Source organism: Panulirus ornatus, chromosome 68, assembly GCF_036320965.1.
Source record: "Panulirus ornatus isolate Po-2019 chromosome 68, ASM3632096v1, whole genome shotgun sequence".
NCBI classification, from domain to species: Eukaryota; Metazoa; Arthropoda; class Malacostraca; order Decapoda; family Palinuridae; genus Panulirus; species Panulirus ornatus.
Window position 1 is genome coordinate 6,108,865 of NC_092291.1, and position 22,914 is coordinate 6,131,778.

At 37.6% G+C, this 22,914-nt stretch overlaps 1 protein-coding gene across 1 annotated transcript in view; it reads right to left on the reverse strand.

The window, feature by feature from the left end:
* Positions 1-19,541: 19,541 nt before the first annotated feature.
* Positions 19,542-22,914, reverse strand: part of LOC139747493 (uncharacterized) — a 165,223-nt gene continuing 161,850 nt past the window's right edge. The window contains exon 2 of the mRNA XM_071659886.1: positions 19,542-20,741. Within this exon, the coding sequence (XP_071515987.1) occupies positions 19,711-20,730 (1,020 nt within the window). The 5' untranslated portion in view covers positions 20,731-20,741 and the 3' untranslated portion in view covers positions 19,542-19,710. The remainder of the gene's footprint in view (positions 20,742-22,914) is intronic.

Consider the following 22,914-nt stretch of genomic DNA (forward strand, 5'->3'; position numbering starts at 1 on the left):
AGAAGAGAAAGACATTGAAGTGATAACAAGTAATGCTCTAAACTACGATAATATATGCTTATCTAAATATAATACAGTAAAGAGAATGTTGTGTTTTACAACTAGAATCATAAACTGTAAAATGAAAGACACAAAGATGTTTTTACTCTTTGCAATGCCCTAGTCAGATGATATTTAGAGTATGCTGTTCAGTTCTATTACATGAAATACTAGAATGAATACAAAAGAGAGCAGCAAAACTAATTCCATTGCCTAAAACAAGCCTTATGAAGTAAGACTTAAATATATAAAATAATTTTCTCAGATAAACAGAGACTTAGGGGAGCATTAACATAAATCTAAAAAATACTAAATAATGCCAATAATACAACTCATGATAATTTCCATGCCAAACAGAAATACAGTGTCTAAAAGACAGTGTGAAGTTAAGGGGAATGAGATGCAATACAAATATGAGCAAACATTTCATATTGCATAACACTGGAAAAGCTATGACCACATACACTCTAATGTATCAAATCTTGCAACCATGGGTTTGAGTAGTTGCCAAATTAGGAAATTTGTTGGAGCATGAGTATTGGTGCTGTCAAGGGAACCTGGCAGGAGACTGAATCGTCCAGATCTTAATGTGAATTTCCATTTTCCAAAATACGTTTATATAAGTTTTAAATCTTACCACTGTAATTATTTACTGTGCTTCCCAATAATTCTTCCTTGTTTCTGATCCCAAAATCTATAATGTAGACTAAGATAACAGTATATGATCACACAGAAGTTAAAGTGGTGGGGTTGGTATCTGATGCAGTTAAGGGTGAAGGTGAGTATCATTTTCCTGCATTGAGGTTAATGCCTTAGGAGAGGCAGGAGGCAGGTCTTGCATTTCATCCAATACAGAAGGGGGTCTGGACATGCTCGGGGATCACTGAAACTCGCCACAGGATCAGGAGTATCAGACAAGGATTATGGCATGTACCTTGGCATGTACAATGCCACTTTCTACAGTTTTTGCAGGGACACTTTCTTCTTGAAGTCAGCCATATAATTAGCTATTCAAAACAGAACAAACAAAGGACTGTGGCAATATGCAAATGCTTGGTCAGCATCAAAAAAGGGATATAACCATTGCTAGTTATTCTGGCCTACTATGTATGCCATTTCTACTATTTTGAGGATTTACTTGTATTAGCATCATATAACTCAAAAATATTTTCATTACTACTAAAATTATTCTTGGGATATGTAAACAGCACCACAGGAATATGCGAGAAATATAACAATTGATTATTTCATATGACACTCTACAGAAACAATGGCAACATGAAGTAGTGTCCCATGTTCAACTAAGAACAGAGCCTTAGAGAGACATCTCTGGCCCTGGTGCTGCTTTTGATCTCAGGCTCCTTAATCATCCTCTCCTTTCAACCTTCCCATCTCAACCCTCACTATTTTCTTCCTGCCAAGATACTCCTGTCACTTGTGATTTAATAGCCTGAATGCCAGTTGAATCTTGCCAAGTTTCTGTTATGTTGCCAATGCCTAAAAAATTGTAGTCAAAACATGTGAGCTCACAACATCTTTTCCTTGGATCAAAATAGTTGCAAGAAGGGGAATAGACAGGATGAAGGTGTTTTCATGACTTTCAATAAGTTTTGACAGAATAATTCCAGCTAATGAAATATTAAGGTTTTAGAAAAATTTATGAGCACTTTAATGTAATTCCTATCATTTGCCATGGAGTTCACCAATTTGCTACAGTTTGCAAATGCACATGTGCAAGTATGGTTTGATATTAAGTTCAGAGGAATATGAAGCAAAATTCAATCCAATTAACCCTCAGAAGGAACACATCTGTACTTGCACAGGTTTCTCTGTAGGGACCATTGCCATACTTGTATGGGTTACCACATCCCATCCTCATCTAAAGTAAAAGGTGTGCTCCATTGGTATGGATAGGTGTCTTACATCACAAGTAACTATAATTACAGCCAGAAAAACTTTGAGTTTTGGTCAATCATATAACAAAGTGATGTAATGTCTGACTTGTAAGTTGTCTTTTCCTGAAGTCATTTAGAACTGATGGAGCACCTTATCAGTGTGTAGAGATGCTATATGTTGCAAGCAAATACAGTTAGCTCTGGAAAAGATCCTACAGTGTTGATTGCCCATATACTATGATGGGGAAGGTATAAGCTTGAAGTGCATGCCAAATTTAAATGCCTGTATAACAGTAAATATGGCTTATTTACAAGATTATTTTGTTTTTTCTTTAACTGCTCTTGATATTTCCTATTAACTGATAAGACTAAAATTAGTAAAAAAAAATGGAATTTTGATAAACCTATTGTGCTGGGGACCCCTTAAATTTTAAGGGCTCGGTCCCTTAAGTGTCAAAAGTTCCAATTAGATTCCTTTCCTGTTTGTCGACTTAATACTACTTTCCTTTTTCTTACTACCAAAAGAGGGGTTTTGCTGGTCATGTATGTGAGGAAAACATTTACTCATTCCCAAGCTCCACCCTGAACAAAGGCCCTGGTATTTTAGCACCTTATGCACCCCCTATTCCCACAGGCAAATTAATGCTTGTTGCACGACTATTAAAAGCCAGTGTGAGAAAAGTTGTGGATAAGCCTATGGCTAAACTGGCTACAATGAAATTTTGGCACTAAGTGTCTGTCCTATCTACTCTAATGAATATAAGTATCTAAAATAGCAGACAAAACACTCCTTCCATAAAGAATTATTAAAATAATAATAATTCTGAATGTAAACAATCTATGGTAGTCCTCAGTTTGTTGCTAATGGGTAAGGTTAAACTACATGTAACCTTACATATACATACAACACTGCTGTGCTCATACATAACATACTGCACTGCAAGCAGTATGTTGTTTTCAGACTTACTCCACTGAAGGAATAAAGCTAGCTACTGTATAAGGAACACTGTACAATTCTACTAACTGCAGGAATGTCTACTTCAGCATTCTTCATGTCTTGAGCAGTGAACTGTTAATATGTGTGAAAAAATGAAGTCCTCAGCTGTAATTCATTTCACTAAGCAGAGAAAACTGCATCTCAAGTCACACAAAATCATGTAAGATTGGTGGCATATCCGACATCTGACCACTGTAACCTCAGTACAGTCTGAATGGTAAAATCTTGGATGAAAAAAGAAGGCTGAGTAGGAGATTATCCATAAGTTACAATCTTATAGCTGCTGTTTGTGAAATGTCACATACCATGGTGCATCCCAAATTAGCAGACTGCTGGGAACATGACCAGATTTGAGATTTCCATATGAAACATACAGACATCAAAATGAAATTGGCCCCATCAATCCTTGTAGACACAAGAAAAAAATATTCTGTCTTCACAGTAACTTATAGCTCCAAACAATACAAAATCCTTCTTTATGCACTATACTGAGACAGTCAGCCAACCATTTACAAGTACTATAAATAGGACTTTTGGCAGTTAGGCAACATTCAGGTGACATGCTGACTCAAAGTGGGAACAAGAAATTGATGAAATTTCACTATCATAAGAACAATGACTAACTGGTCCATGGGCTTCCTATGTCAGGATCACTGGATAAACAGAATTCTTCTGTTCTTTTCATATATTCCTTTATTCTTATTTAGGACTTTAGTGGATGAAATATAGTAATAGCAATCTGGGTGAATACAGCAGTGAGGTGAATACTCTTTGATCTGTAGAATCCCATTATCCAAAATGGCATCAGCACCAGAAGTACCGATAACTGAGGGTTTAATAATGCTGATGAATTAGTGAGCTTCCATGATGTAGCAGTTAGTGATGCTGACTGTGGTTTTATGTAGAGGTCTGCTTGAGTTGAAATCCTGGGCATGGCAGTTGGTTTGCAGTGCACCTAGCTGTTCAAACTCCCCTCTGGGCTGGTTGATAATTTGGGTACCCAGCTTAGGCTAGGGTATATATGGATATGTATATATAGTGTAAATGAAATGGCCTCTTGGCTGAAGTTAAAACTATGCACTAGCACCTTGATCTGTGAAAACTATATCATTTATCTTAAGGTATACTCAGCTCATTCTTGCAAACAGCTTTATTGCACAAAAATGATCTACTTGGGCATCCTAGGTTCGGTCATGATTTGACAGTATCCTAGTCATGTGACATTTGCAAAACAAAGCAAAATGCTATTCTTTCTTTATGGCTTTCAGTACTTCCATGCAGTCTTGATGAGTTTTTCTCAACATTTCTGGATGTATCCTAGCCCTATTTTGAAATATCAGAGTCCTAAACTGCTTTGCCTTAATGAATAAATAAATATGATTCTAGAATTTACTCCATTCCATACAGTGTGTACTATTTTCCTCTATACAACTTATGATCACTCTTTCTGTATTGTTTTCACTGGTCTTCCTCCTGTTCCTCAGTTTAAAGCACTGATGTCAGATGCCTACTGATCAGTTATGATCACTACTAGTAACAGGACAATTTGTGAGCCAAATTTGTATGACATACGAAAAATGATGACTACTTAGAAAAAGGAATGGGGAGGACTGAATTCTAATAACACTAACTTTCCTAATACAGGCCCAGTAACAGTCAGATTCAATAGCATTCTAAGTCAAGTTCAGCTGTGTATCTTAATTCTTAGGGTAAACTGAGATGTTTGCAACACAATATAACCTGTTACTTGTACTAATAGCTTTCTTGAAGAATGCTTTCCTCAAAAATACTAGTTTTCTAAATCAGTTCTGCATTCTGAAAGATTTTTACAACTAATGCAGAAGAGCATATTCATTAAAGAGCATGCACCTAAAATTTTCTATAATAAATACTGGATGGGCCACAGAAAGTTGTTAGTAATATGAATGTTTCAAATACATTCATAATGCACCAACAAGTTTCCTTTTTGACAACCGTAAGGTTCTCAGTGATACCTACAACAATAGAGATATCAGTTACCATGACTATTGTTAATAACAGTGTAAACATCACCAAATGCACTTTATGCACCAAAGTAAGATTCTGCACCATAAAAGTCAAGTCTGAGAAGATCAGTGTAAATAGTTAACTCTTTTGAATCATTCAGCTTTTATAGTGAGAAAGGGCCTAAGTTCCACCACTGAAAATCTAACATTTTAAACAAAAAAATTATTCCTGTCATCCTTTAGTATGCATTCAATCAATAAAATTAATTCAATTGATGGTATTCATTTAAAAAATGATAGTTCAACTTTGAAAATTGTAATGTTAATCACACTGATCTTCAACAACACTTGTAAGGTTTAAGTAAAGCTTCTTTACAAGGTCATCCATACAACTTACAGTAGTATTTGTCACTGTAAAACATAACTTACAAAAAAATGCAGTTGATACCTATTAATACAAAATCATGTACAGAGTCATAATAGAATTAAAATCTAAAATAATTAATGATGAAAAATACTTTAGTAAACATTATTTTCATTATGGATGAATCTTACGTAAAGAAACAAAAAAACACGAATTACCTTCTGTTTAACCGATAAATGTATTCTAAATGCACGTGAATAAGAAGCCTTACCCATAAGTGATAAAACAGCTTATAGGTTGCCTACCCGTACACAGTTGTTGGATGATGTGACCGTACTGGCTAAGCTTAAACTGAATAGACTAAATTCTTTCTAGTATTTTCATTCATTATAGTGTTTTAATATGCAGCCCCAATACTGACAGCAGGACTGATGAAAATATATCAATGTAAGAGATACAAATGTAAGAACTGATAGATTATGACAACCAGTTGAAGATATCTACTGATTTTTACTTTGTTATAATTAGGTATAGGTATCAGACATCCTTGTCTAAGGTGTTGCTTTGTTACAAATGAGGTTAAGTGCAGATTCTGCACTAAGATGTAAGTTTACTCCTCAGTGTTCTGTACTTCATATGTGGTAAGGGTACAAAGTTATGAATTATTTTCATCAATAACAATGCCAGGAAGATAAAAGGACAATGAAATTGCACTTCAGAAATGAGGTTAACTGAATTTTGTGGAGAGAGCAGATGATCAGGCACATAATGTAAAGTCTTCCCTTTAGGATAGTCTTATTCTGACACTTCATGCATTCCCAAGATGGACTCTGATACATTAAACTTTTCATCAGATGTAGGGACTAAAGGTTATGTAAGGACTGCCAGTCATTATTGTTACTGAACAAAGAGTTTTTTATCAAACAAAATTCAGTAGATATCAAGTGAAAAAGTAAGTTTATGCAGTTACATTTACATTTTTATTGAAAACTTACTTGGACAAAAACTTTTATTTTCTGTCAGTTGTACTACCTACTGGAAAGCTCATAAGCTATATGTCCAAAACAAAATAAGCTCTGTCTTGTTCATCAACTGATGAAAACTCTATTGGCATCAAAACTCTCTTGAAACATAAGTATCTGTCTATGGAAATTTTCTTCTAAAGTCTTCATATTCACATTACATTTCAAGTATTTCAAAATTATATCTACTCTTCCAAGCTGAAAAACAAAAAGAAAAAAACAAAGAAGAAATTGGTAAGGAGACTGACCAATTCCTACTAAAGTTTTCTGACATCAGATTATCTTAGTCTGCACCTACTTTTTTTTTTTTAATTTTTGATCATCATCACAAGAAAATGGGTAGAGATAAGCATATTTTTCAATAATTCTTACGGCAGGCATGCAGTTCTCTACTTCACTCTTCATCAAGATGTCAGTATTCCTCTAAAGAAACTTAATCATATCATTTCATCTTCCTGATAGTTATCACGTGTTCATATCACATTACTGGTAATAGAGTGATACTTAATACTGGTTTACCTGATATTAGCATGTATGTGATTAAATTCACAATAACTGCCCAAGGAAACATTATGGAGCAATAAACATTTCATTAATATCATTATGTAAAAATGGAAGAGATTATCTGAGGGCAAATTAAATTAGTATTTACATAACCCCATATAAATAGCTGCTTTGTGCTTAGCCAAGATCTCTTATCATGGACAGTCTGGTCCCTCCATCCTTAATATGCTCACACATTAGTAAGTAGACTACGAAATCTACAAAAATACAGATGAATATAAAAAGCATAACATGATAATTATTATCTTACAATAAAAGAAAGTAGGGGTATATTTACAGCTTAGCTACCCTAATATACTGCACGAGAAGGAAACATTCCTAAGTGCTATACAGTGGGACACATCATTGGTTATATGAAAACTAAATTCTCTTTGATTTGGCACCTCTAAATGGATGCAAGTTGATCTAATTTACCTATGCCTACACAGGATTCATACAGAATATTGAAAAATAGCAAATTTAAGTTTAGTCATCACTGCCTCAAGAAACTTTCATTAAGAGACTGCAAAATACCCTAAAAATGCTATTACTTTTGGCCACTGCCATTACGGTACATTGACAAAATGGATATGTTCAGTCCACAAGAAGTCTACCTATTTACATTAATATCATAACTCAAAATTTTACAAAATACTATTTACAGGCTTTAAATGGAAGCATTAATGGAGACAAAACTCCTGCAAAGTAAGACAAACATTTTGAACATTTCTTTTAATTAGGATCTTCAAATAAAAAAAAGGCATGAAAACTTTTCAGAACATTCTTATAAACATCCCTCTGTTGCTTTCACATTACCACAAGGCAAAGTAAGATAAAGTTATGGTTGTGAACAATATGTTGGCATCCACATTTTCCAAGACCTGCCTCATTGTAAATGTAAGTGCTCACTCTTACAAGGAAATACTAGATTAGCATATCAATCACTGAAATGTAATTACACATTATTTTTACTGAGACATTTCTTTAAAAATTCACCCTTTATCAAAAGTCTGCAGGGAACTGTAATTAATGCTTCCTATTCCAACCAAGCAAATTTTGAAACTATTTATCCCTGATTATTGTCTCCATAATTGTAATATCCATATTAACTGCTGTATCAATCATAGTATGAAAAAAGGAACATACCAGTGAAAATATTGTTTTTTGATGCCTTTTTTTTTTGCTGAATAATCAAAATCTAATCCCAAAATAATTTGTTATATTTTCTAAGACTATAATAACCTTTTCAGAACAAATGCTCAATATTTAAAGACATCCTACAAAGACTTTTAACTACAAATGCTGAATGTTATTCAGATTTTATATGTAATTATCTCCAAGTTTTTATACCGTACTTCAGTAGCTTAATTGGAGTAAGAATGATACAAAATATAGTAGAAGACTTTTACACCAATGCCTTTTAATTGTTACATCACTGAATAAACAGTGTACTGTTTCCGATTATGTTTATTTGGAAGCTCGTCCAGTGCCTTAAAATCATTGGAAAAAATCTTTTCTCAGATAATTGTTCCACATACCTGAACATTGTGAACATTAGCTTGATTAATAAGTTATACACAGATGCAGTGTCATAAGCCTTGGATTGTGTGAAAAGTTAAATCAAATATAATATTTCAAGAGTCCAACTATCAGTTTATTCATCACTTATCAAGAATGAATCATTATACAAGCCAATAACGTAATCAAAATACCTAAAGCAAGTGCTCTAAAAATCAGCCTATGATGACCACTGGCCACTTAATTACTATGTGATAACCAACAGATGTGTGAACACTGACTATTGTCTGTGGTCACTAAAAGTTACAGTAAATCTCGTCTTTGTTAATCAGTAGTTAAAAAGGTCATAGACCCTGAGCACCACCAGTTCTGTGACAGCCTTGTGCTATGGTTATCAGTTTGATAATGATGTTAGCTATGATGACTGTTTTAGATATACTATTGTCTCTATCAAGACGATGTTGTATAATGAAGACTGGTTTCTGCTGGCCTTTTGCTCTAAGACTCGCAGGGATTCTCATATTTCTTAGTGTATAATATATATATATATATATATATATATATATATATATATATATATATATATATATATATATATATATATATATACATATATATATTCATTTATTAAACTTTGTCGCTGTCTCCCACATTAGCAAGGTAGCGCAAGGAAACAGACGAAAGAATGGCCCAACCCAACCACATACACATGCATATACATACACGTCCACACACGCACATATACATACCTATACATCTCAACGTATACATATATATACAGACACAGATGTATAAATATATGCACATGTACATAATTTATACTATCTGCCCTTATTCGTTCCCGTTGCCACCCCACCACACATGAAAGGCAACCCCTTCCCCCTGCATGTGTGCGAGGTAGCGCTAGGAAAAGACAACAAAGGCCACATTCATTCACACTCATTCTCTAGATGTCATGTGTAATGCACCGAAACCATAGCTCCCTTTCCACATCCAGGTCCCACAAATCTTTCCATTGCTTACCCCAGACGCTTCACATGCCCTGGTTCAATCCATTGACAGCACATCGACCCCGGTATACCACATCGTTCTAATTCGCTCTATTCCTTACAAGCCTTTCACCCTCCTGCATGTTCAGGCCCCGATCACTCAAAATCTTTTTCACTCCATCTTTCCCCCTCCAATTTGGTCTCCCACTTCTCGTTCCTTCCACCTCTGACACATATATCCTCTTTGTCAATCTCTCCTCACTCATTCCCTCCATATGACCAAACCATTTCAAAACACACTCTTCTGCTCTCTCAACCACACTCATTTTATTATATATCATATATGTTTCTTTTTTATCGAGGATGTAAGGCATGTGTACGTGTAGGAAGAGAGGAAAGTGATTGGTTCTCAGTGAATGTAGGTTTGCGGCAGGGGTGTGTGATGTCTCCATGGTTGTTTAATTTGTTTATGGATGGGGTTGTTAGGGAGGTGAATGCAAGAGTTTTGGAAAGAGGGGCAAGTATGAAGTCTGTTGGGGATGAGAGAGCTTGGGAAGTGAGTCAGTTGTTGTTCGCTGATGATACAGCGCTGGTGGCTGATTCATGTGAGAAACTGCAGAAGCTGGTGACTGAGTTTGGAAAAGTGTGTGGAAGAAGAAAGTTAAGAGTAAATGTGAATAAGAGCAAGGTTATTAGGTACAGTAGGGTTGAGGGTCAAGTCAATTGGGAGGTGAGTTTGAATGGAGAAAAACTGGAGGAAGTGAAGTGTTTTAGATATCTGGGAGTGGATCTGGCAGCGGATGGAACCATGGAAGCGGAAGTGGATCATAGGGTGGGGGAGGGGGCGAAAATCCTGGGGGCCTTGAAGAATGTGTGGAAGTCGAGAACATTATCTCGGAAAGCAAAAATGGGTATGTTTGAAGGAATAGTGGTTCCAACAATGTTGTATGGTTGCGAGGCGTGGGCTATGGATAGAGTTGTGCGCAGGAGGATGGATGTGCTGGAAATGAGATGTTTGAGGACAATGTGTGGTGTGACGTGGTTTGATCGAGTGAGTAACGTAAGGGTAAGAGAGATGTGTGGTAATAAAAAGAGCGTGGTTGAGAGAGCAGAAGAGGGTGTTTTGAAGTGGTTTGGGCACATGGAGAGGATGAGTGAGGAGAGATTGACCAAGAAGATATATGTGTCGGAGGTGGAGGGAACAAGGAGAAGAGGGAGACCAAATTGGAGGTGGAAGGATGGAGTGAAAAGGATTTTGTGTGATCGGGGCCTGAACATGCAGGAGGGTGAAAGGAGGGCAAGGAATAGAGTGAATTGGAGCGATGTGGTATACCGGGGTTGACGTGCTGTCAGTGGATTGAATCGGGGCATGTGAAGCGTCTGGGGTAAACCATGGAAAGCTGTGTAGGTATGTATATTTGCGTGTGTGGACGTATGTATATACATGTGTATGGGGGGTGGGGGTTGGGCCATTTCTTTCGTCTGTTTCCTTGCGCTACCTCGCAAACGCGGGAGACAGCGACAAAGTATAATAAAAAAAAAATAAATATGTTTCCCTTTCTAGAAAGTTATAAATAAAATAAAATAATATATATATATATATATATATATATATATATATATATATATATTATAGTTATTTTATCTATTTAATATACTTTGTCGCTGTCTCCCGCGTTAGCGAGGTACCACAAGGCAACAGACGAAATAATGGCCCAATCCACCCACATACACATGTATTTACATACATGTCCACATACATATACATACCTATACATTTCACCGTATGAATATATATACATAAACAGACATATACATATATACACATGTACATAATTCATACTTGCTGCCTTTATTCATCCCCGTTACAACCCCGCCACACATGAAATGACACCCCCCTCCCCCCGCATGCGCATGAGGTAGTGCGAGGAAAAGACAAAAGCCACATTCGTTCACACTCAGTCTCTAGCCATCACGTATAATGCAGCTCCCTTTCCACATCCAGGCCCCACAAAGCTTTCCATGGTTTACCCAAGACACTTCACATGCCCTGATTCAATCCATTGACAGCACGTTGGCCCCAGTATACCACATCGTTCCAATTCACTCTATTCCTTGGACACCTTTCACCCTCCTGTATGTTCAGGGCCCGATCGCTCAAAATCTTTTTCACTCCATCCTTCCACCTCCAATTTGGTCTCCCACTTCTCCTCATTCCCTCCACCTCTGACACATATATCCTCTTGGTCAATCTTTCCTCACTCATTCTCCCATTGTGACCAAACAATTTCAACACATCCTCTTCTGCTCTCTCAACCACACACTTTTCATTACCACACATCTCTCTTACCCTTTCATTACTTACTCGATCAAACCACCTCACACCACATACTGTCCTTAAACATCTCATTTCCAACACATCCACCCTCCTCTGAACAACCCTATCTATAGCCCATGCCTCGCAACCACATAACATTGTTGGAACCACTATTCCTTCAAACATACCCATTTTTGCTTTCCGAGATAATATTCTCGCCTTCCACACATTCTTCAACGCTCCCAGAACCTTCGCCCCCTCCCCCACCCTGTGACTCACTTCCACTTCCATGGTTCCATCCAATGCCAAATCCACTCCCAGATATCTAAAACACTTCCTCCAGTTTTTCTCCATTCAAACTTACCTCCCAATGGACTTGTCCCTCAACCCTACTGTACCTAATAATCTTGCTCTTATTCACATTTACTCAGCTTTCTTCTTTCACATACTTTACCAAGCTCAGTCACCAGCTTCTGCAGTTTCTCACCTGAATCAGCCAACAGCGCTGTATCTTCAGTGAACAACAACGTGTATGTATATACATGAGTATGTGGGTGGGCTGGGCCATTCTTTCGTCTGTTTTCATGCGCTACCTCGCTAACGTGGGAGACAGGGACAAAGTATAATTATATATATATATATATATATATATATATATATATATATATATATATATATGCCATTTCCCACTTTAGTGAGGTAGCATCAAGAACAGAGAACCAAGCCTTTGATGGAAAATCCTCGCATGGTCCCCTTCTCTGTTCCTTCTTTTGGAAAAGTAAAAACTAGAGGGGAGGATTTCCAGCCCCCACTCTGTGTATATATATATATATATATATATATATATATATATATATATATATATATATATATATATATATATATATATGCATGTATATACAAGAGCAAAAATGGGTTTGTTTGAAGAAATAGTGGTTCCAACAATGTTATATGGTTGTGAGGCATGGGCTATAGATAGGATTGTACGGAGAAGGGTGAATGTGTTGGAAATGAGATGTTTGAGGACAATATGTGGTGTGAGGTGGTTTGATCGAGTAAGTAATGAAAGGGTAAGAGTTATGTGTGGTAATAAAAATGTGTGGTTGAGAGAGCAGAAGAGGGTGTATTGAAATGGTTTGGTCACATGGAGAGAATGAATGAGGAAAGATTGCCAAAAAGGATAAATGTGTCAGAGGTGGAGGAAACGAGAAGTGGGAGACCAAATTGGAGGTGGAAGGTTGGAGTGAAAAAGATTTTGAGCGATCGGGGTCTGAACATACAGAAGGGTGAAAGGTGTGCAAGGAATATAGTGAATTGGAACGATGTGGTATATCGGGGTCGACATGCTGTCAATGGATTGAACCAGGGCATGTGAAGCATCTGGGGTAAGCCATGGAAAGTTCTGTGGGGCCTGGATGTGGAAAGGGAGCTGTGGTTTCGGTGCATTATACATGACAGCTAGAGACTGAGTGTGAAGGAAAGTGGCCTTTGTTCTTTTCCTAGCGCTACCTCATGTGCACACATTTCATGTATGGCAGGGTGGCGGCGAGAATGGATGAAGGCAGTATGTATGAATATGTACATGTGTATATATATATATATATATATATGTATATGTCTGTGTATGTATGTGTATGTATACGTTGAAATGTATAGGTACGTATATGTGCATGTGTGGGCGTTTATGTATATACATGTGTATGTGGGTGGGTTGGGCCATTCTTTCGTCTGTTTCCTTGCGCTACCTCGCTAACGTGGAAGACAGCGACAAAGAATAATAAATATAAATAATATGTATATATATATATATATATATATATATATATATATATATATATATATATATATATATATATATATATATATATATATATATATATATATATAAATGTGAATAAGAGTAAGGTTATTAGGTACAGTAGGGTTGAGGGTCAAGTGAATTGGGAGGTGAGTTTGAATGGAGAAAAACTGGAGGAAGTGAAGTGTTTTAGATATCTGGGAGTGGATCTGGCAGCGGATGGAACCATGGAAGCGGAAGTGGATCATAGGGTGGGGGAGGGGGCGAAAATTCTGAAAGCCTTGAAGAATGTGTGGAAGTCGAGAACATTATCTCGGAAAGCAAAAATGGGTATGTTTGAAGGAATAGTGGTTCCAACAATGTTGTATGGTTGCGAGGCGTGGGCTATGGATAGAGTTATGCGCAGGAGGATGGATGTGCTGGAAATGATATGTTTGAGGACAATGTGTGGTGTGAGGTGGTTTGATCGAGTGAGTAACGTAAGGGTAAGAGAGATGTGTGGAAATAAAAAGAGCGTGGTTGAGAGAGCAGAAGGTGTTTTGAAGTGGTTTGGGCACATGGAGAGAATGAGTGAGGAAAGATTGACCAAGAGGATATATGTGTCGGAGGTGGAGGGAACGAGGAGAAGAGGGAGACCAAATTGGAGGTGGAAAGATGGAGTGAAAAAGATTTTGTGTGATCGGGGCCTGAACATGCAATAGGGTGAAAGGAGGGCAATGAATAGAGTGAATTGGAGCGATGTGGTATACCGGGGTTGACGTGCTGTCAGTGGATTGAATCAGGGCATGTGAAGCGTCTGGGGTAAACCATGGAAAGCTGTGTAGGTATGTATATTTGCGTGTGTGGACGTATGTATATACATGTGTATGGGGGGGGTTGGGCCATTTCTTTCGTCTGTTTCCTTGCGCTACCTCGCAAACGCGGGAGATAGCGACAAAGTATAATAAAAAAAAAAAATAATAAATATATATATATATATATATATATATATATATATATATATATATATATATATATATTCAAAGAGTCCTAGTATTATCAAGGATCATTTTAAAGGCTCCTGAAGCTCAAGGCTGCATTACTTCCACAAGCAAGGAAATGTGGATTTCTTTGGATTGAGATATTCTTTGACAAGATTCTACTCTCAATGATACAGCCACACCAAAGGTTACACTGTGGGTGAAAAGTCAACTTTGGTGAGACAGTATCATTGGGAGTACAGTTTTGTGAAGAAAACCTCTCCCTCCAAAAGGGTCCATTTTCCCCACTACCGGAAGCAGCACAGCCTTGGGCTGCAGGAGTCTTTAGAAAGAGGTTTTAGGTAATACTGGAATTCTTTTAAAGAAATTGTTCTTGGGGTACATCTGATATATGACTGTCCCATGACTCCGTTCTGAAAGGGTTCTGGTGTTACCCCAGCCCTTTTACTAGGGGCTCCTGCATCTTTTAAGCTCCATTACACTCATTAGAAGTCGCAAGGATGGGCCTCTTTGAAGCTAGTTCTTTGATGAGACTGAACTCACTTTATTCAAATGACCATTATACAACTTCAGCAAAAGTGACAAATCACTAGGAATACATTCTCATCTATGAACTTCTCAATCCAAGGTAGTCCATCATTTCCCTGCTTCTTGAAGTAGGAAAGCCGTGAAGCTGCAGGAGCCCTTTTGGAGAAAGGAGTCCTAGGGTTACATATCATAAATAAATTTCAGTTACTATTTGAATTTACCCCAGGACTAATTTTCATGAAAGAGTCCTAGTGCTGCCTAGGATATCTTTCCACAGGCTCCTACTCAAGGCTGTGCCACTTCCAGTAGTAGAGAAATGAGGACTACTTTGAAGTGAAAAGTTCTTTGATGAGAATGTACTCCCAATGCTGCAGCCTCTCCGAAGGTGACTTCAATAGCAGTGTAACCTCGAACAGGCGTGGTTTGGTTAAGTTTAACACACACACACACACACACACATATATATATATATATATATATATATATATATATATATATATATATATATATATATATATATATATATATATATATATATATATTCTTTTCTTTCTTTCTTTTAAACTATTCGCCATTTCCCGCGTTAGCGAGGTAGCGTTGGGAACAGAGGACTGGGCCTTTTTTGGAATATCCTCACCTGGCCCCCTCTGTTCCTTCTTTTGGAAAATTAAAAAAAAAAAAAACGAGAGGGGAGGATTTCCAGCCCCCCGCTCCCTCCCCTTTTAGTCGCCTTCTACTACACGCAGGGAATACGTGGGAAGTATTCTTAATCCCCTATCCCCAGGGATATATATATATATATATATATATATATATATATATATATATATATATATATATATATATATATATATATATATATATATATATATGGTTTCTGAAGTGGTAGAGGATGTGTCGATCAGGTGTTTGCCTTGAAGAATGTAAGTGAGAAATACTTAGAAAAGCAAATAGATTTGTATGTAGCATTTATGGATCTGGAGAAGGCATATGATAAAGTTGATAGAGATGCTCTGTGGAAGGTATTAAGAATATATGGTGTGAGAGGTAAGTTGTTAGAAGCAGCAAAAAGTTTTTATCGAGGATGTACGGCATGTGTACGAGTAGGAAGAGAAGAAAGTGATTGGTTCTCAGTGAATGTTGGTTTGCGGCAGGGGTGCGTGATGTCTCCATGGCTGCTTAATTTGTTTAAGGATGGGGTTGTTAGGGAGGTGAATGCAAGAGTTTTGGAAAGAGGGGCAAGCATGCAGTCTGTTGTGGACGAGAGAGCTTGGGAAGTGAGTCAGTTGTTGTACGCTGATGATACAACGCTGGTGGCTGATTCAGGTGAGAAACTGCAGAAGCTGGTGACTGAGTTTGGTAAAGTGTGAGAAAGAAGAAATCTGAGAGTAAATGTGAATAAGAGCAAGGTTATTAGTTACAGTTGGGTTAAGGGACAACTCAATTGGGAGGTAAGTTTGAATGGAGAAAAACTAGAGGAAGTGAAGTGTTTTAGATATCTGGGAATGGATTTGGCAGCGGATGGAACCATGGAAGCGGAAGTGAATCATAAGGTGGGGGAGGGGGCGAAAGGTCTGGGAGCGTTGAAAAATGTGTGGAAGTCGAGAACGTTATCTTGGAAAGCAAAAATTGGTATGTTTGAAGGAATAGTGGTTCCAACAATGTTATATAGTTGCGAGGTGTGGGCTATAGAGTTGTTCGGAGGAGGGTGGATGTGCTGGATGTGAGATGTTTGAGGACAATATGTGGTGTGAGGTGGTTTGATCGAGTAAGTAATGAAAGGGCAAGAGAGATGTGTGGTAGTAAAAAGAATGTGGTTGAGAGAGCAGAGAAGGGTGTTTTGAAATGTTTTGGTCACATGGACAGAGTGAGTGAGGAAAGATTGACAAAGAGGATATATGTGTCAGAGGTAGAGGGAACGAGGAGAAGTGGGAGACCAAACTGGAGGTGGAAAGATGGAGTGAAAAGGATTTTGAGTGATCGGGGCCTAAAATGCAGGAGGGTGAAAGACGTGCAATGAATAGGGTGAATTGGAACGATGTGGTATACCGGGGTCGACGTGCTGTCAATGGACTGAACCAAGGCATGTGAAGCGTCTGGGGTAAACCATGGAAAGTTTTGTGGAGCCTGGATGTGGAAAGGGAGTTGTGGTTTCGGTGCATTATACATGACAGCCAGAGACTGCGTGTGGAAGAATGTGGCCTTTGTTGTCTTTTCCTAGCGCTACGTCGCGCGCATGCGGGGAGAGGGGGTTGTCATTCATGTGTGGCGGGGAGGCGACGAGAATGAATAAAGGCAGCAAGTATGAATTATGTACATGTGTATATATGTATATGTCTGTGTATGTATATATATGTATATGTTGAAATGTATAGGTATGTATATGTACGTGTGTGGACGTGTATGTATATACATGTGTATATGGGTGGGTTGGGCCATTCTTTCGTCTGTTTCCTTGCGCTACCTCGCTAATGCGGGAAACAGCGACTAAGTATAATATATATATATATATATATATATATATATATATATATATATATATATATATATATATATATATATATATATATATATTTCATACTATTCGCCACTTCCCGCATTAGCGAGGTAGCGTTAAGAACAGAAGGCTGGGTCTTTGAGGGAATATCCTTATATATATATATATATATATATATATATATATATATATATATATATATATATATATATATATATATATATATATACATTTATATATATATATTTTTTTTTTTCATACTATTCGCCATTTCCCGCGATAGCGAGGTAGCGTTAAGAACAGAGGACTGGGCCTTTGAGGGAATACCCTCACCTGGCCCCCTTCTCTGTTCCATCTTTTGGAAAATTAAAAAAAAAAAAAAAAAAAAAACGAGAGGGGAGGATTTCCAGCCCCCCGCTCCCTTCCCTTTTAGTCGCCTTCTACGACACGCAGGGAATACGTGGGAAGTATTCTTTCTCCCCTATCCCCAGGGATAATATATATATATATATATATATATATATATATATATATATATATATATATATATATATATATATATATATATATATATATATATATATACATCCATTGACAGCACGTCGACCCTGGTATACCACATCATTCAAATTCACTCTATTCCTTGCATGTCTTTCACCCTTCTGTACATTCAGGCCCTCGATCGCTCAAAATCTTTTTCACTCCATCCTCCCACCTCCAATTTGGTCTGCTTCTCATTCTTCCCTCCACCTCTGACACGTATATCCTTTTTGTCAATCTTTCCTCACTCATTCTCTACATAATCACTGTTATCATTATTATCATTATCATTATTATTATTATTATCATTATTATTATTATTATTATCATTATCATTATTATTATTATTATTATTATTATTATTATTATTATTATTATTATCATTATTATCATTATTATCATTATTATACTTGATCACTGTTTCCCGTATCAGCCAGGTAGCGCAAGGAAACAGAAGAAGAATTTCTCAGCCACCCACATACACATATGTATACATAAACGCCCATACACGCACATATATATACATATACAATTCAACATATACATATATATATATACATACAGTCATATACATACATACACATGAACACAGTCATACTTGCTGCCTTCATCCATTCCCATCTCCACCCCGCCACACACACACACACACATACATACATACATACATACATATATATATATATATATATATATATATATATATATATATATATATATATATATATATATATATATATATATATATATATATATATATATCTATATTGTATCACTTCGACTCTGCCTGCTTGAGGTACACCATGGGTGAAAAGTCATCCCTGATGAGGCTGTATCACTGGGATTACAGTCTTGTCAAAGAGCTTCTCACTCTGAAGGAATTACATTTCCCTGTAACTGGAAGTAGTGAAGCCTTAGGCTGCTGAAGGCTTTATAAAGGTCTCGGGTAACAACAGAACTCCTTCCTGGAAAATGGTCCCGGTTTAATTATGAATGATATATATATATATATATATATATATATATATATATATATATATATATATATATATATATATATATATATATATTACACATAACAGCTAGAGACTGAGTGTGAAGGAATGTGGCCTTATTTGTCAGTTTTCCTGGCGCTACCTGGCTGAATCAGAAGGTAGCAAAGCTGTTTCCTGTGGGTGGGGTTGCGCCGGGAATGGGTTAAGGTAAGCATAATTATGTACATGTGTATATATGTATATGTCTGTGTATGTGTATGTATACGTATGTATATGTGTATATGCTGATATGAATATGTATATGTATGTATATGTGCGTGTATGGGTATTTATGTATATATTGTGTATGAGAGAGCGGGTCATTCTTCGTGTTTCCTGGCGCTACCTCGCTGACACAGGAACCGGTGATTAAGTATCTATATATATATATATATATATATATATATATATATATATATATATATATATATATATATACATATATATATATATATATATATATATATATATATATATAATTCATTTGTCTCAGGATAATTAAATGCTATGTAGAGGTCACTGTAGAAATGACTGCAAGAGCTCACACTAGAATAGCATGTGCCTTGGCTAACACTAATGATAGCCCAAAGCCTTAACACGTTAGCATGGAATCATTAGCACTTCTTTAGGTAAATCCATGGGGGAACTTGGAAGCTCCCTTCCATCACTAGCACCAGAAAGGGTATTCATTGATATACTGGGATAGAGTTGGAGGGAGGCACACAGAGCTGCAAGAACGGTGAAATGACTGGTTGATTGATAAACGGCACAGATGCTTGAGAGATGGCACTGTCCGTTTGAGAGGCTGCTTAATGGTAATTGGTGAGTAAACTTTCCCCTCTGCATCAACCCAGACATGCCGTTGCAGTTTTCTATTAATACGGATGTAATGTTCGACAAGAGAGATAACATGAGAGAATTCAGGAATTGTAGATGTCATGTGGGACTCACAGTCAAGGCGGAACTTGCCACCAGTGTAGTGGATCCTAACACTGGTGGGTCCCCGCTCTGTTTGCACACTAAGGGAGTACAGAAACCTGGTATCAGCAGAATCCCGTACAATGAAGGTACCTAAACTGGTACTTTGCAAAAGTGTCTCTGCTTCCCGCCAAGACAACCTCTCCCAGTACCAACCGCTCTTAGCCAAAGCTCGTCGTGTTGCACTCAACACTTGATCATCATTCCAGTCTCTCATACCAGTGAAACTGTCTCTGATGTCCCCATGATTTGTTTTAACTCCCACGCCCTCATCAACTATGCCTCCGCCTGATGTGTGCATGCGTGTAGTTAAAGTGTGACCAAACACCTGTCCTCCACTATCTGGCCACCTCCATGGCCCATTGAACACTCCTCTGCAGGTACCCACACAATGTGAGTGCATTGTTGCATGACATGCCATGTGGCAAGGACTGTGACAAGCAGTGAGACTTGGCATCTGCACTGAGGGAAAGTGGAACATGTGTCCGCTGATGTGAGGAGTAGCCAGCGGTGATGCCTGTTGTGTGGTGTTTACATTCAGAGGAGCAGGTCCTAGGGAGGAACCCATGAGGAGGCCCCCAGTAGAAGGAGATGCCAAGGTAGCATTGGGTGTTGTTGGCATTGGGCAGTGGAGAGCTGGTGGCAGTAAAGTCAAACCACAGCAGGAATGGGCTGCCAGCACATGGTGGCAGTTGGGACAGGTCAGCATTTTGGCAGCACCTGTAAAGTGATCAAGTATTAGTTCGTATATCATTTTGAAGTTACCAACCGCATGTGACACCTTTATGTATTTAACACATTTCCGCACAAATAATGTTTATATAATCTATATGGAAATCAAAGATCATACTAAAAGCAACAACTAAAATGTTCTTTATCTTCCATTATTCCAGGGGACAGAGAGGAAAGAATACTTAGGGGGCATGTGAATGTGCGTGGTTGCAACCATGACGAAACGAAGGGAAATATAAGTGGTGCATTTGATGACATAAACTGGATACTTTGGCTCTGAGCAAAACAAAAATGTATGTTTAGGGGGCAGATTGGTTTGGGAATGATTAGGAAGGTAAATTATGAGGGTTAGTAAGTGGGAGAAAGTGAGAGAAGGGCTGTCTATTTTGACATGAAATGAATGAAAGAACTGATTTTGGGTTGAGTTAATGATGAGAATTGTTATGATAACTGAGACTGTAAGTTTTTATGTATCAGGGTGCAAAGGGAGTGAAGAAAAAAGGAATGCATTCTTAGAGGAGCTGCATGATTGCTTTGGCAGTTTTGAAGCAACGTATTATAACATAATACTAAGGAATCCAAATGTATGACTAAGTGATGCAGTAATTGAGGGTATGATTGGGAGGCATGGGTCTCTCTGGAGTAAACTGAAGAACAGAAAGGTTATTAAGAGTTCTGTGCTGAAAAAGGAACGGTGACTGGGATTACACAGGTGTGAAGGGGTGAGTGGGGTTGGGGTCAAGGGCTCTACTGGATTCTGCATTAACTGACGGTTGTAGAAAGAAGAGGTAGACAAGTAAATATGCTGAGAAGGCAGCTGGTGAAATGTCAAATGATTTCTTGAATACAAGAGAGACAGTTGCTTGTGTGTCTTGGAAGAAGAAATGATGTGTGAAATAAATGGCCAAGTAAATGGGCTTGGAAAACTGGCCTGTGCAGAGATACCAGGAGACAGTGAGTGATAAATCATTTAAGGTAAGTTAATGAGAAATTAAGGGAGCGGAAAGTATTTAGGGAAGCAGTTGCTTAATTGTACAGGTGAAGGGTGTGTCATTTAGAAGGTGGGGTGTGGACAAAAGAGAATGGATACTGAGTACTGGAATGAAATTAAATCACTGGTAGAAGAGAAAACAGAGGAGTATGGATGGTATCTGTTGGGAAGGAGTGTGGGTGATGGAGGAGTGCAAAGGAAAGTCCCAGGAGTTCTAGAGAAAGTTACCAGAACCAGAAAGAAGAGCAATTAAGAAATTGGAAGTGAGAAAGCATCAAAGAAAGAGAATGGTGTGAGGAAGACTATAGGATAAACACTATGAAAATGAGGACCACAGGTAAGAAAGTAGTAATAAAGAACATGGGAAACAGGTAAGAAAGTGGTCATAAAGAACACGAGGAAAGGAAAGGAGGTGAGTATTCTTCAAAACTGCTGAATGTGCAAGATGTTTGGTATAAAGTGGGCCACGTGGCATGAAAAAAGTTGATTAAGAAGATACCAATGCCATCTCGCCCATCTCACACATGAGTAGATATGTTCCTGAAAAGGTTGACGTTATGAGAATTAGATCTTTAACCCTAAGGAAGCATACAATGTTCAATATTCATTTATAAAGGTGGGTTATCAATCTGTTCATTTCAGAATATTAGCTACAATTATTTCCTAACAACTGCAAAAAATTAATTGTATGAGTATTTTCTCTGCCAGAGTATGGGTTGAACCTTAGCTAAGATCAATAATTGGGCACGAATCTATGTTACTGTTCATAATACCTGATTTTTCAGTCTCTAATGAAATTTCAAAGGTTTCTGTCCCCTTAAAAAGCTTTGGCTGTTCTTTATCAAAAGTCAAATCAAGTGACAACACTGTAAAGCCCTGTGGGAAATGATCAGCGAATCTCTTCTGAAGGCATGGGATCAAATAATTGGTCAGTCAACAAGGTGATCTTCAGGTTTGTCTATGAAAGAGACGATCCTTTCATCCCCGATATTAGGTGGCAGTCTTACATCAGCAGTAGGCTTACTCCTCTTGCAGTAGTCTAACCGCAGGAGTCTAACTCCACTAGCAGTAGTCTAACTACTCCAACAGTGGAGAAACACCTCCGGCAGTTTCTAGCACTTCCAGCATTAATCTAACTCTTACAAAAAAAAACAAAAAAACCAAGAAAAC